Raw genomic sequence first — 16,448 nt, forward strand, 5'->3', positions numbered from 1 at the left:
ATCACTGTTATTATGGGGCACTGTGGATATCACTGTTATTATGGGGACACTGTGGATATCACTATTATTATTGAGCACTGTGGATATCACTGTTATTATGGGGGCACTGTGGATATCACTGTTATTATGGGGCACTGTGGATATCACTGTTATTATGGGGCACTGTGGATATCACTGTTATTATGGGACACTGTGGATATCACTGTTATTATGGGGCACTGTGGATATCACTGTTATTATGGGGACACTGTGGATATCACTGTTATTATGGGGGCACTGTGGATATCACTGTTATTATGGGACACTGTGGATATCACTATTATTATTGAGCACTGTGGATATCGCTGTTATTATGGGGCACTGTGGATATCGCTGTTATTATGGGGGCACTGTGGATATCGCTGTTATTATGGGACACTGTGGATATCACTGTTATTATGGGAGCACTGTGGATATCACTGTTATTATGGGACACTGTGGATATCACTGTTATTATGGGGACACTGTGGATATCGCTGTTATTATGGGACACTGTGGATATCACTGTTATTATGGGGGCACTGTGGATATCACTGTTATTATGGGGGCACTGTGGATATCGCTGTTATTATGGGGGCACTGTGGATATCACTGTTATTATGGGGGCACTGTGGATATCGCTGTTATTATGGGAGCACTGTGGATATCACTGTTATTATGGGGGCACTGTGGATATCACTGTTATTATGGGGGCACTGTGGATATCACTGTTATTATGGGGGCACTGTGGATATCACTGTTATTATGGGGACACTGTGGATATCACTGTTATTATGGGGCACTGTGGATATCACTGTTATTATGGGAGCACTGTGGATATCACTGTTATTATGGGAGCACTGTGGATATCACTGTTATTATGGGGGCACTGTGGATATCACTTATTATGGGGCACTGTGGATATCGCTGTTATTATGGAGACACTGTGGATATCACTGTTATTATGGGGGCACTGTGGATATCACTTATTATGGGGCACTGTGGATATCGCTGTTATTATGGGGCACTGTGGATATCGCTGTTATTATGGGGGCACTGTGGATATCACTTATTATGGGGCACTGTGGATATCGCTGTTATTATGGAGACACTGTGGATATCACTGTTATTATGGGGGCACTGTGGATATCACTTATTATGGGGCACTGTGGATATCGCTGTTATTATGGAGACACTGTGGATATCACTGTTATTATGGGGGCACTGTGGATATCACTTATTATGGGGCACTGTGGATATCGCTGTTATTATGGGGCACTGTGGATATCGCTGTTATTATGGGGGCACTGTGGATATCACTGTTATTATGGGGGCACTGTGGATATCACTGTTATTATGGGGGCACTGTGGATATCACTGTTATTATGGGGGCACTGTGGATATCACTGTTATTATGGGGACACTGTGGATATCACTGTTATTATGGGGGCACTGTGGATATCACTGTTATTATGGGGGCACTGTGGATATCACTGTTATTATGGGGGCACTGTGGATATCACTGTTATTATGGGGACACTGTGGATATCACTGTTATTATGGGGACACTGTGGATATCACTGTTATTATGGGGGCACTGTGGATATCACTGTTATTATGGGGGCACTGTGGATATCGCTGTTATTATGGGGACACTGTGGATATCACTATTATTATTGAGCACTGTGGATATCGCTGTTATTATGGGGCACTGTGGATATCGCTGTTATTATGGGGGCACTGTGGATATCACTGTTATTATGGGGACACTGTGGATATCACTATTATTATTGAGCACTGTGGATATCGCTGTTATTATGGGGCACTGTGGATATCGCTGTTATTATGGGGGCACTGTGGATATCGCTGTTATTATGGGGGCACTGTGGATATCACTGTTATTATGGGGGCACTGTGGATATCACTGTTATTATGGGGGCACTGTGGATATCACTGTTATTATGGGGACACTGTGGATATCACTGTTATTATGGGGGCACTGTGGATATCACTGTTATTATGGGGGCACTGTGGATATCACTGTTATTATGGGGGCACTGTGGATATCGCTGTTATTATGGGGACACTGTGGATATCGCTGTTATTATGGGGGGCACTGTGGATATCACTGTTATTATGGGGGCACTGTGGATATCACTGTTATTATGGGGGCACTGTGGATATCGCTGTTATTATGGGGGCACTGTGGATATCACTGTTATTATGGGGGCACTGTGGATATCACTGTTATTATGGGGGCACTGTGGATATCACTGTTATTATGGGGGCACTGTGGATATCACTGTTATTATGGGGGCACTGTGGATATCACTGTTATTATGAGGACACTGTGGATATCGCTGTTATTATGGGGCACTGTGGATATCACTGTTATTATGGGGACACTGTGGATATCACTGTTATTATGGGGGCACTGTGGATATCGCTGTTATTATGGGGCACTGTGGATATCACTGTTATTATGGGGGCACTGTGGATATCACTGTTATTATGGGGGCACTGTGGATATCACTGTTATTATGGGGACACTGTGGATATCACTGTTATTATGGGGACACTGTGGATATCACTGTTATTATGGGGGCACTGTGGATATCACTGTTATTATGGGACACTGTGGATATCACTGTTATTATGGGGGCACTGTGGATATCACTGTTATTATGGGGACACTGTGGATATCGCTGTTATTATGGGGACACTGTGGATATCACTGTTATTATGGGGGCACTGTGGATATCACTGTTATTATGAGGACACTGTGGATATCACTGTTATTATGGGGGCACTGTGGATATCGCTGTTATTATGGGGCACTGTGGATATCACTGTTATTATGGGGGCACTGTGGATATCACTGTTATTATGGGGGCACTGTGGATATCACTGTTATTATGGGGGCTGTTAGGTCTCTTCACCTTTCTGGGTGTTCCCGGCTGGAGGACCTGGCTGTGGCCCCAGGATTAGAGCCTGAGACATGGGGCACCTGTAATCGGACGAGTCCCCAATACTGACTTGCAGTCTCTATCGCCCCCTGCTGTTCCCTCTTGGGTAGTGCAGTACATACTACCACACATTCTTCGTACTCTGCCTCCCTCCTTTGGTCAATCTGGGGTAGTGCAGCATACATGTATGTCGTCTCCTTGTCCTCCGCCCCTTAGCTCTGCCACTCACAAGATGGCGGCTCGGCTACGGTGGCCGAGACGAAATTGGTCTTATGAAGCATCTCGGAAGTGATGGGCTCATTATTCTCCCCATAGTAACCACGCGGGTAGAGCATAATGTATCCGGAGTTGAACGGCCTGCTGGGGGCGGATCCTGAGAGCCCGGAGCGGGTGAGAGCGCCGCGGGTGTTGTCTGGCTGTGTCCGGATGCCCGCAGCTGTGTGCGGGGACTGGAGCCAACATGGCGCCCCCAGTATACAGCACCGTACAGACCGACCATACTGTACCGCAGCTGCCATCACATTGTGCCTCCATTATCAGCCTGGCCCCCATATAACAAGACCCCGTCTTCCTACGTGCCTGTTCCCTCCGCCATTTGTAATAAACCTCCCAGAGGCAAATGGTAGAAAACACAAATCTCCTGACTCTTCAACACCGGATCGTTCCGCCATTATCCGCTTTGTCCCGCAGTTTTCTCGTCTCCGTGGAGCCGTCCGTGGTTTCCGCCCTTCACCTGATGTTTTCCTCTGATTTCGGTACGTGTGATGTTCTCATCACCGGTTATTGGGGTTTTCTCGTCTCTGTGGAGCCGTCCGTGGTTTCTGCCCTTCGCCTGATGTTTTCCCCTGATTTCGGTACGTGTGACGTTCTCATCACCGGTTATTGGGGTTTTCTCGTCTCCATGGAGCCGTCCGTGGTTTCCGCCCTTCGCCCGATGTTTCCCTCTGATTTCGGTACGTGCGATGTTCTCATCACCGGTTATTGGGGTTTTCTCGTCTCCATGGAGTCGTCCGTGGTTTCTGCCCTTCGCCCGATGTTTTCCTCTGATTTCGGTACGTGCGACGTTCTCATCACCGGTTATTGGGGTTTTCTCGTCTCCGTGGAGCCGTCCGTGGTTTCTGCCCTTCGCCTGATGTTTTCCTCTGATTTCGGTACGTGCGATGTTCTCATCACCGGTTATTAGGGTTTTCTCGTCTCCATGGATCCGTCCGTGGTTTCCGCCCTTCGCCTGATGTTTTCCTCTGATTTCGGTACGTGTGACGTTCTCATCACCGGTTATTGGGGTTTTCTCGTCTCCATGGATCCGTCCGTGGTTTCCGCCCTTCGCCTGATGTTTTCATCTGATTTCGGTACGTGTGATGTTCTCATCACCGGTTATTAGGGTTTTCTCGTCTCCATGGAGCCGTCCGTGGTTTCTGCCCTTCACCTGATGTTTTCCTCTTATTTCGGTACGTGTGACGTTCTCATCACCGGTTATTGGGGTTTTCTCGTCTCCGTGGAGCCGTCCGTGGTTTCCGCCCTTCGCCTGATGTTTTCATCTGATTTCGGTACGTGTGATGTTCTCATCACCGGTTATTAGGGTTTTCTCGTCTCCATGGAGCCGTCCGTGGTTTCTGCCCTTCGCCTGATGTTTTCCCCTGATTTCGGTACGTGTGACGTTCTCATCACCGGTTATTGGGGTTTTCTCGTCTCCATGGAGCCGTCCGTGGTTTCCACCCTTCGCCCGATGTTTCCCTCTGATTTCGGTACGTGCGATGTTCTCATCACCGGTTATTAGGGTTTTCTCGTCTCCATGGAGCCGTCCGTGGTTTCTGCCCTTCACCTGATGTTTTCCCCTGATTTCGGTACGTGTGACGTTCTCATCACCGGTTATTGGGGTTTTCTCGTCTCCATGGAGCCGTCCGTGGTTTCTGCCCTCCGGACGATGTTTTCCCTCTGATTTCGGTACGTGTGACGTTCTCATCACCGGTTATTGGGGTTTTCTCGTCTCCATGGAGCCGTCCGTGGTTTCTGCCCTTCGCCCGATGTTTTCCTCTGATTTCGGTACGTGCGACGTTCTCATCACCAGTTATTGGGGTTTTCTCGTCTCCGTGGAGCCGTCCGTGGTTTCTGCCCTTCGCCTGATGTTTTCCTCTGATTTCGGTACGTGCGATGTTCTCATCACCGGTTATTAGGGTTTTCTCGTCTCCATGGATCCGTCCGTGGTTTCCGCCCTTCGCCTGATGTTTTCATCTGATTTCGGTACGTGTGACGTTCTCATCACCGGTTATTGGGGTTTCCTCATCTCCATGGAGCCGTCCGTGGTTTCTGTCATTCATCCGTTGTTTTCCTCTGATTTCGGTACGTGTGACGTTCTCATCACCGGTTATTGGGGTTTTCTCATCTCCATGGATCCGTCCGTGGTTTCCGCCCTTCGCCTGATGTTTTCATCTGATTTCGGTACGTGTGATGTTCTCATCACCGGTTATTAGGGTTTTCTCGTCTCCATGGAGCCGTCCGTGGTTTCTGCCCTTCACCTGATGTTTTCCTCTTATTTCGGTACGTGTGACGTTCTCATCACCGGTTATTGGGGTTTTCTCGTCTCCGTGGAGCCGTCCGTGGTTTCTGCCCTTCGCCTGATGTTTTCCTCTGATTTCGGTACGTGCGATGTTCTCATCACCGGTTATTGGGGTTTTCTCGTCTCCGTGGAGCCGTCCGTGGTTTCTGCCCTTCGCCCGATGTTTTCCTCTGATTTCGGTACGTGCGACGTTCTCATCACCGGTTATTGGGGTTTTCTCGTCTCCGTGGAGCCGTCCGTGGTTTCTGCCCTTCGCCTGATGTTTTCCTCTGATTTCGGTACGTGCGATGTTCTCATCACCGGTTATTAGGGTTTTCTCGTCTCCATGGATCCGTCCGTGGTTTCCGCCCTTCGCCTGATGTTTTCATCTGATTTCGGTACGTGTGATGTTCTCATCACCGGTTATTAGGGTTTTCTCGTCTCCATGGAGCCGTCCGTGGTTTCTGCCCTTCGCCCGATGTTTCCCTCTGATTTCGGTACGTGCAATGTTCTCATCACCGGTTATTAGGGTTTTCTCGTCTCCATGGAGCCGTCCGTGGTTTCTGCCCTTCACCTGATGTTTTCCCCTGATTTCGGTACGTGTGACGTTCTCATCACCGGTTATTGGGGTTTTCTCGTCTCCATGGAGCCGTCCGTGGTTTCTGCCCTCCGGACGATGTTTTCCCTCTGATTTCGGTACGTGTGACGTTCTCATCACCGGTTATTGGGGTTTTCTCGTCTCCATGGAGCCGTCCGTGGTTTCTGCCCTTCGCCCGATGTTTTCCTCTGATTTCGGTACGTGCGACGTTCTCATCACCAGTTATTGGGGTTTTCTCGTCTCCGTGGAGCCGTCCGTGGTTTCTGCCCTTCGCCTGATGTTTTCATCTGATTTCGGTACGTGCGATGTTCTCATCACCGGTTATTAGGGTTTTCTCGTCTCCATGGATCCGTCCGTGGTTTCCGCCCTTCGCCTGATGTTTTTCTCTGATTTCGGTACGTGTGACGTTCTCATCTCCGTGGAGCCGTCCGTGGTTTCTGCCCTTCGCCTGATGTTTTTCTCTGATTTCGGTACGTGTGACGTTCTCATCACTGGTTATTGGGGTTTTGTCATCTCCGTGGAGCCGTCCGTGGTTTCTGTCATTCGCCCGATGTTTTCCTCTGATTTCGGTACGTGTGACGTTCTCATCACCGGTTATTACATAGTTACATAGTTATTAAGGTTGAAGGAAGACTATATGTCCATCTAGTTCAACCCATAGCCTAACCTAACATGCCCTAACATGTTGATCCAGAGGAAGGCAAAAAAACCCCATGTGGCAAAGAGTAAGCTCCACATTGGGGAAAAAAATTCCTTCCCAACTCCACATACGGCAATCAGACTAGTTCCCTGGATCAACGCCCTATCAAGGAATCTAGTGTATATACCCTGTAACATTATACTTTTCCAGAAATGTATCCAGTCCCTTCTTAAATTTAAGTAATGAATCACTCATTACAACATCATACGGCAGAGAGTGCCATAGTCTCACTGCTCTTACAGTAAAGAATCCGCGTCTGTTATTATACCTAAACCTTCTTTCCTCCAGACGTAGAGGATGCCCCCTTGTCCCTGTCTCAGGTCTATGATTAAAAAGATCATCAGAAAGGTCTTTGTACTGTCCCCTCATATATTTATACATTAAAATAAGATCACCCCTTAGTCTTCGTTTTTCCAAACTAAATAGCCCCCAGTGTAATAACCTATCTTGGTATTGCAGACCCCCCAGTCCTCTAATAACCTTGGTCGCTCTTCTCTGCACCCGCTCTAGTTCAGCTATGTCTTTCTTATACACCGGAGACCAGAACTGTGCACAGTATTCTAAGTGTGGTCGCACTAGTGACTTGTATAGAGGTAACATTATGTTCTCCTCATGAGCATCTATGCCTCTTTTACTGCATCCCATTATTTTATTTGCCTTTGCAGCAGCTGCCTGACACTGGCCACTGAATTTAAGTTTGTCATCCACCCAAACACCCAGGTCTTTTTCATTGACGGTTTTGCCCAGAGTTTTAGAATTAAGCACATAATTATACATCTTATTACTTCTACCCAAGTGCATGACCTTACATTTATCCCCATTAAAGCTCATTTGCCATTTATCAGCCCAAGCTTCTAGTTTACATAAATCATCCTGTAATATAAAATTGTCCTCCTCTGTATTGATTACCCTGCAGAGTTTAGTGTCATCTGCAAATATTGAAATTCTACTCTGAATGCCCCCTACAAGGTCATTAATAAATATGTTAAAAAGAAGAGGGCCCAATACTGACCCCTGTGGTACCCCACTGCTAACCGCTACCCAGTCCGAGTGTGCTCCATTAATAACCTCCCTTTGTTTCCTATCCCTGAGCCAGCTCTTAACCCACTTACACATATTTTCCCCTATCCCCATTATTCTCATTTTATGTATCAACCTTTTGTGTGGCACCGTATCAAAAGCTTTTGAAAAGTCCATATACACTACGTCCACTGGGTTCCCTTGGTCCAATCCGGAACTTACCTCTTCATAGAAACTGATCAGATTAGTCTGACATGAACGGTCCCTAGTAAACCCGTGCTGATACTGGGTCATGAGGTTATTCCTCTTCAGATACTCCAGTATAGCATCCCTTAGAATGCCCTCCAGGATTTTACCCACAGTAGAGGTTAAGCTTACTGGCCGATAATTTCCGAGTTCAGTTTTTGTTCCCTTTTTGAATATTGGCACCACATTTGCTATACGCCATATTGGTTTCCTCCTATTTCTAGTATGTTTATTCCCACACGGTATATACTGTGCACAGGTCCTATCCAGGATGCTAATAAACGTCTCCCATTTTCTTTGTGTATTTTTGTGTCTCAGGATATCGTCCCAGTTAATTGCACCACGATCCTCTCATCCGTTGGAAATTTGCCCTCCTGAAGTCTTATTAAAGGATACGTGAAAACTTATTATTTTGTGATCGCTATTTCCCAAGTGACCCCCAACCCTTACATTTGATATGCGGTCTGGCCTGTTGGTTAATATTAGGTCTAGCAGTGCCCCCCTTTCTTGTTGGGTCCTGAACCAGTTGTGAAAGGTAATTGTCTCTCATAGTTGTCAGACACCGATTACCTTTGCTGGAACTGCAGGTTTCTGTTCCCCAATCTATTTCAGGGTAGTTGAAGTCCCCCATAATAATGACTTCTCCTTGAGTCGCAGCTTCATCTATTTGCTTTACGGGGATATTCTCCATTGCTTCCATTATTTTTGGAGATTTATAACAAACCCCTATCAGTAATTTATTATTTTTTCCCCTCCCCTCATCTCCACCCACAGGGATTCTACATTTTCATTAAATTCACCTATATTATCGCGCAGGATGGGTTTTAAGGATGATTTTACATATAGACACACCCCACCCCCTCGCTTATCTGTACGGTCATTTCTGAACAGGCTACAGCCCTGCAAGTTAACAGCCCAGTCATGGCTCTCATCCAGCCACGTTTCAGATATCCCCACCATGTCATAATTATGCTCCAACAACATTAGTTCTAATTCCTCCATTTTGTTGGCCAGGCTTCTGGCATTAGTATACATGCACTTTATGTTCCTCTCTGTACTTCTATTTCTTAAATTATTAACTGTTCTGACCCCACCCCCCGGGTTGGGGTTTTCTCGTCTCCGTGGAGCCGTCTGTGGTTTCTGCCCTTCGCCCGATGTTTCCCTCTGATTTCGGTACGTGTGACGTTCTCATCACCGGTTATTGGGGTTTTCTCGTCTCCGTGGAGCCGTCCGTGGTTTCTGCCCTTCGCCCGATGTTTTCCTCTGATTTCGGTACGTGTGACGTTCTCATCACCGGTTATTGGGGTTTTCTCGTCTCCGTGGAGCCGTCCGTGGTTTCTGCCCTTCGCCCGATGTTTCCCTCTGATTTCGGTACGTGTGATGTTCTCATCACCGGTTATTGGGGTTTTCTCGTCTCCGTGGAGCCGTCCGTGGTTTCTGCCCTTCGCCTGATGTTTTCCTCTGATTTCGGTACGTGCGACGTTCTCATCACCGGTTATTGGGGTTTCCTCATCTCCGTGGAGCCGTCCGTGGTTTCTGTCATTCATCCAATGTTTTCATCTGATTTCGGTACGTGCGACGTTCTCATCACCGGTTATTGGGGTTTTCTCGTCTCCGTGGAGCCGTCTGTGGTTTCCGCCCTTCACCTGATGTTTTCCTCTGATTTCGGTACGTGCGACGTTCTCATCACCGGTTATTGGGGTTTTCTCGTCTCCGTGGAGCCGTCCGTGGTTTCCGCCCTTCACCTGATGTTTTCCTCTGATTTCGGTACGTGCGACGTTCTCATCACCGGTTATTGGGGTTTTCTCGTCTCCGTGGAGCCGTCTGTGGTTTCTGCCCTTCGCCCGATGTTTCCCTCTGATTTCGGTACGTGTGATGTTCTCATCACCGGTTATTGGGGTTTTCTCGTCTCCGTGGAGCCGTCCGTGGTTTCCGCCCTTCACCTGATGTTTTCCTCTGATTTCGGTACGTGCGACGTTCTCATCACCGGTTATTGGGGTTTTCTCGTCTCCGTGGAGCCGTCCGTGGTTTCCGCCCTTCACCTGATGTTTTCCTCTGATTTCGGTACGTGTGACGTTCTCATCACCGGTTATTGGGGTTTTCTCGTCTCCGTGGAGCCGTCCGTGGTTTCTGCCCTTCGCCTGATGTTTTCCTCTGATTTCGGTACGTGCGACGTTCTCATCACCGGTTATTGGGGTTTTCTCGTCTCCATGGAGCCGTCCGTGGTTTCCGCCCTTCACCTGATGTTTTCCTCTGATTTCGGTACGTGTGACGTTCTCATCACTGGTTATTGGGGTTTTCTCGTCTCCGTGGAGCCGTCCGTGGTTTCCGCCCTTCACCTGATGTTTTCCTCTGATTTCGGTACGTGTGATGTTCTCATCACCGGTTATTGGGGTTTTCTCGTCTCCGTGGAGCCGTCCGTGGTTTCCGCCCTTCACCTGATGTTTTCCTCTGATTTCGGTACGTGCGACGTTCTCATCACCGGTTATTAGGGTTTTCTCGTCTCCGTGGAGCCGTCCGTGGTTTCCGCCCTTCGCCTGATGTTTTCCTCTGATTTCGGTACGTGCGACGTTCTCATCACTGGTTATTGGGGTTTTCTCATCTCCGTGGAGCCGTCTGTGGTTTCTGCCCTTCACCTGATGTTTTCCTCTGATTTCGGTACGTGCGACGTTCTCATCACCGGTTATTAGGGTTTTCTCGTCTCCGTGGAGCCGTCCGTGGTTTCTGCCCTCCGGACGATGTTTTCCCTCTGATTTCGCGACGTTCTCATCACCGGATATTGGAGGTTTTTGTCTCGTGCGGCATTTCTGCCTTTTTATTATTTTGGACCAGTTCACACTAGACTTTTTTCCGTTTGTCTTCTTCCATTTTTTCTGGAGAAGACGAGCGACAAACAGAAACCATGTTTTCCTTTATTTCTGATTGTTCTCCTTTTGGGGCCGCGATCGCTCGTATCGTGCCCTCCCCTCTGTGGCCGCAGGCTGATATTATGTAGGGGCCGCAGCACTGATCACCTAGGGTCACATTGTGACCCCTGGAACAGAGGCCTCCAACCTGCAGCCCCCTGACAACGCTGGGAGTTGTAGTTCCACTAGTTCAGGGGTTTCTGATTCCTCGTGTTTTGCAGCGCCAGTTCACCCTGATCAGCGGCCACAAGACGGACGCCGGCTTCCTGCTGCATCACTTCCTGTCCTATTACCTGAAGGGTAAGCGATACCGATGATGTCATGTATTGGAGGCGGGGCTTATAGTATCGTCTCCAATGGTAACGACCCTTTTATCTCTGCAGCCGGATGTCGCGTCTGCTTCGTGGCCCTCGCTCAGTCATTCAGTCACTACAACATCATCGGCCAGAAGCTGGTGAGTCCCAGAAACTGGATCATGGGTGTAATGAAAACGTCTGCTGCCTCCTGTATATCCGATTACATTCCCCCCAATATCCGTATCACTGCTTGTCCGTGCACCGTGATCATAGTTACATACATCCTGTATTATACCCCAGAGCTGCACTCACTATTCTGCTGGTGCAGTCACTGTGTACGTATATTACATTACTGATCCTGAGTTACATCCTGTATTATACTCCAGAGCTGCACTCACTATTCTGCTGGTGCAGTCACTGTATACATACATTACATTACTGATCCTGAGTTACATCCTGTATTATACTCCAGAGCTGCACTCACTATTCTGCTGGTGCAGTCACTGTATACATACATTACATTACTGATCCTGAGTTACCTCCTGTATTATACTCCAGAGCTGCACTCACTATTCTGCTGGTGCAGTCACTGTGTACATACATTACATTACTGATCCTGAGTTACATCCTGTATTATACTCCAGAGCTGCACTCACTATTCTGCTGGTGCAGTCACTGTATACATACATTACATTACTGATCCTGAGTTACATCCTGTATTATACTCCAGAGCTGCACTCACTATTCTGCTGGTGCAGTCACTGTGTACATACATTACATTACTGATCCTGAGTTACATCCTGTATTATATCCCAGAGCTGCACTCACTATTCTGCTGGTGCAGTCACTGTGTACATACATTACATTACTGATCCTGAGTTACATCCTGTATTATACCCCAGAGCTGCACTCACTATTCTGCTGGTGCAGTCACTGTGTACATACATTACATTACTGATCCTGAGTTACATCCTGTATTATACCCCAGAGCTGCACTCACTATTCTGCTGGTGCAGTCACTGTATACATACATTACATTACTGATCCTGAGTTACATCCTGTATTATACTCCAGAGCTGCACTCACTATTCTGCTGGTGCAGTCACTGTGTACATACATTACATTACTGATCCTGAGTTACATCCTGTATTATACTCCAGAGCTGCACTCACTATTCTGCTGGTGCAGTCACTGTGTACATACATTACTGATCCTGAGTTACATCCTGTATTATACTCCAGAGCTGCACTCACTATTCTGCTGGTGCAGTCACTGTGTACATACATTACATTACTGATCCTGAGTTACATCCTGTATTATACCCCAGAGCTGCGCTCACTATTCTGCTGGTGCAGTCACTGTGTACATACATTACATTACTGATCCTGAGTTACATCCTGTATTACACCCCAGAGCTGCACTCACTATTCTGCTGGTGCAGTCACTGTGTACATACATTACATTACTGATCCTGAGATACATCCTGTATTATCCACCAGAGCTGCACTCACTATTCTGCTGGTGCAGTCACTGTGTACATACATTACATTACTGATCCTGAGTTACATCCTGTATTATACCCCAGAGCTGCACTCACTATTCTGCTGGTGCAGTCACTGTGTACATACATTACATTACTGATCCTGAGTTACATCCTGTATTATACTCCAGAGCTGCACTCACTATTCTGCTGGTACAGTCACTGTGTACATACATTACATTACTGATCCTGAGTTACATACTGTATTATACCCCAGAGCTGCGCTCACTATTCTGCTGGTGCAGTCACTGTGTACATACATTACATTACTGATCCTGAGTTACATCCTGTATTATACCCCAGAGCTGCGCTCACTATTCTGCTGGTGCAGTCACTGTGTACATACATTACATTACTGATCCTGAGATACATCCTGTATTATCCACCAGAGCTGCACTCACTATTCTGCTGGTGCAGTCACTGTGTACATACATTACATTACTGATCCTGAGTTACATCCTGTATTATACTCCAGAGCTGCACTCACTATTCTGCTGGTGCAGTCACTGTGTACATACATTACATTACTGATCCTGAGTTACATCCTGTATTATACTCCAGAGCTGCACTCACTATTCTGCTGGTGCAGTCGCTGTGTACATACATTACATTACTGATCCTGAGTTACATCCTGTATTATACTCCAGAGCTGCACTCACTATTCTGCTGGTGCAGTCGCTGTGTACATACATTACATTACTGATCCTGAGTTACATCCTGTATTATACTCCAGAGCTGCATTCACTATTCTGCTGGTGCAGTCGCTGTGTACATACATTACATTACTGATCCTGAGTTACATCCTGTATTATACTCCAGAGCTGCACTCACTATTCTGCTGGTGCAGTCACTGTGTACATACATTACTGATCCAGAGTTACATCCTGTATTATACTCCAGAGCTGCACTCACTATTCTGCTGGTGCAGTCACTGTGTACATACATTACTGATCCTGCATTACATCCTGTATTATACCCCAGAGCTGCACTCACTATTCTACTGGTGCAGTCACTGTGTACATACATTACATTACTGATCCTGAGTTACATCCTGTATTATACTCCAGAGCTGCACTCACTATTCTGCTGGTGCAGTCACTGTGTACACATTTTATTACTTTCCCAGTATTTTACTCCAGAGCTGCGCTCCCTCTCAGGTTCCTGTCGCTTGCACTTTGCAGGGTGTGAGTCTGCTGAGCTGTCGGGATCGGGGGCAGCTGTCGTTCCTGGAGGGGCTGAGATCTTACACCCGTCTGCTCCTTACTGAGACCCCAGAGACTGAAGCTGAGAATCCGCTGCGTTTTCTAAGGTCTGTGGTTTTGTGTCCTCCCCAGTGCTGGGGCTTAGGCCACGGACCTGTAAGTCATATCTGACTCTATAACTGTGAGGACAGAAGAGGATCGGGATGGGGGGTGGGGGGGGGGAGGCCTCAAAATGGGGAACGTCAATCAGAAGCGGAACCTGTAATATCCTTCCCGCTGTTCTGTGTTTTTTAGGACCGGGAGTGACCTCAGACCCCTCTATGACTTCATTACTGCTGCACTAGCGCCCTCTGCAGGTGAACAGTGGAAATGCCCGGTGCTGATTATCGATGATGTCAGTGTGCTGCTCAGTCTGGGGGTCACCACCCTACAAGTGCAAGACCTCCTCCACTACTGCAGGGCGAGCGTGTGTCACAGGTACCAGGTGTGTGCCCTCCATCATGGAAAATCCATCGTCTGTGCTTACATAGGACTGCAGGTGCCATCTACTACATTATCTATACTCAGTTATCACGGTGTTAGGCTACGTTCACATTTGCGTTGTGTCGGCGGCACAACGCATGCAAAAACGCATGGTTTTGTGACGCATGCGTCCATTTTTGTCTTGCTTTTGGACGCAAAAAAAAATGCAACTTGCTGCGCCAAAAATGACGCATGCGTCACAAAACGCAAGACAACGCATGTCCATGCGCCCCCATGTTAAATATAGGGGCGCATGATGCATGCGTCGCCGCGGCTGCGCCCGACGCAACGCTGTGAACGTAGCCATATCTGTGGTGTTACATAGGACTGCAGGTGACATCTACTACATTATCTGTCCTCAGAGAGTTCTCACGGTTACACAGGACTGCAGGTGACGGCTGTCTTTCGCTCTCTCTCAGGGGGCCGTGGTTTGCCTGCTGCAGGGAGGTGATGGATCGGAGGACTCTGATCACGAGCGGCTGCTGAAGTCTCTGTGGCACCAGAGTGGGCTGTTCTTGCAGGTGGAGGGTCTTGTCACTGGCTTCTGTAAGGATGTGCATGGACAGGTGGGTTTATCTCAGAGCAGCGCCCCCCATGGGCAGCAGTCTCGTATTTCGCCCACATCCCTGGTGTTACAATCCTTTACATGTGGGGCTGCAGTAATGAGGGGCCGTGCAGACGAGACCTATGAGCACATTGCCTGGGGCGTGCCTGCAGTCTGTCATTGTTTGCTGCTTGTGTTGTGACTGGAGCATTCTTCCTTGTCCCCCCCCCCCCCACAGCTGACCATCACCTGGAGGATACAAGAGCGACACCGGACGCTGATCTACCAGTACAAAATCCACGACAAGACCGTCACCTTCTTCGCCAGGGGTCTGTCTGGTGCCGTCCTGTAACCCACAGATGTGATGGCTGCTGCATCAGGAGCAGTTATCAGGGGGCACTGTGGCCGAGATTGAGGGGTGGGGGGCAGCGCACACATCTTCATGGACGGACGCGAGGAATCCATAGTGTCTGCGCTGCTGCAGTTGATGTTTTTTTTTCCTCTCACTGATATGTTGAGGATTTACGAAACCACAGAGGAGGCAAAAATAAAATGTTTTGTGGATCTCACTCGGTGCACGCGGCATGCGCCGGGCAAGGGTCCGCGATGGAGGTACGCGGCGTGTGTAGGGCCAGGGTCCGCGATGAAGGCGTGCGCAGGGCCAGGGTCTGTGATGGAGGCGTGCGCAGGGCCAGGGTCCGCGACGGAGGCACGCGGCGTGTGTAGGGCCAGGGTCCGCGACGGAGGCACGCGGCGTGCGCAGAGCCAGGGTCCACGATGGAGGCGCGCGCAGGGCCAGGGTCCGCGACGGAGGCATGCGGCGTGTGTAGGGCCAAGGTCCGCGACGGAGGCACGCGGCGTGCGCAGGGCCAGGGTCCGCTACAGAGGCACGTGGCGTGCGTAGGGCCAGGGTCCGCGACGGAGGCACGCGGCGTGCGTAGGGCCAGGGTCCGCAATGGAGGCGCGCGCAGGGCCAGGGTCCGCGACGGAGGCATGCGGCGTGTGTAGGGCCAGGGTCCGCGACGGAGGCATGCGGCGTGTGTAGGGCCAGGGTCCGCGACGGAGGCATGCGGCGTGTGTAGGGCCAGGGTCCGCAACGGAGGCACGCGGCGTGCGCAGGGCCAGGGTCCACGATGGAGGCGCGCGCAGGGCCAGGGTCCGCGACGGAGGCGCGCGCAGGGCCAGGGTCCGCGACGGAGGCACGCGGCGTGCGCATGACCAGGGTCCGCGACGGAGGCACGCGGCGTGCGTAGGGCCAGGGTCCGCGACGGAGGCACGCGGCGTGCGCAGGGCCAGGGTCCGCGACGGAGGCACGCGGCGTGCGCATGACCAGGGTCCGCGACGGAGGCACGCG

At 49.2% G+C, this 16,448-nt stretch overlaps 1 protein-coding gene across 1 annotated transcript; it reads left to right on the plus strand.

Annotated features, from left to right (window-relative positions):
- The first annotated feature begins 3,201 nt into the window (after window positions 1-3,201).
- Window positions 3,202-15,663, plus strand: ELP6 (elongator acetyltransferase complex subunit 6). The gene is made up of 7 exons (XM_069729169.1): window positions 3,202-3,374; window positions 11,212-11,290; window positions 11,374-11,444; window positions 14,008-14,135; window positions 14,323-14,512; window positions 14,970-15,116; window positions 15,333-15,663. Exons 1-7 carry the CDS (start codon window positions 3,321-3,323, stop codon window positions 15,444-15,446), a joined length of 783 nt encoding a protein of 260 aa, XP_069585270.1. The 5' UTR covers window positions 3,202-3,320; the 3' UTR covers window positions 15,447-15,663.
- The last annotated feature ends 785 nt before the right edge of the window (window positions 15,664-16,448 follow it).

Source organism: Ranitomeya imitator, chromosome 6 (assembly GCF_032444005.1).
Source record: "Ranitomeya imitator isolate aRanImi1 chromosome 6, aRanImi1.pri, whole genome shotgun sequence".
NCBI lineage: Eukaryota > Metazoa > Chordata > Amphibia > Anura > Dendrobatidae > Ranitomeya > Ranitomeya imitator.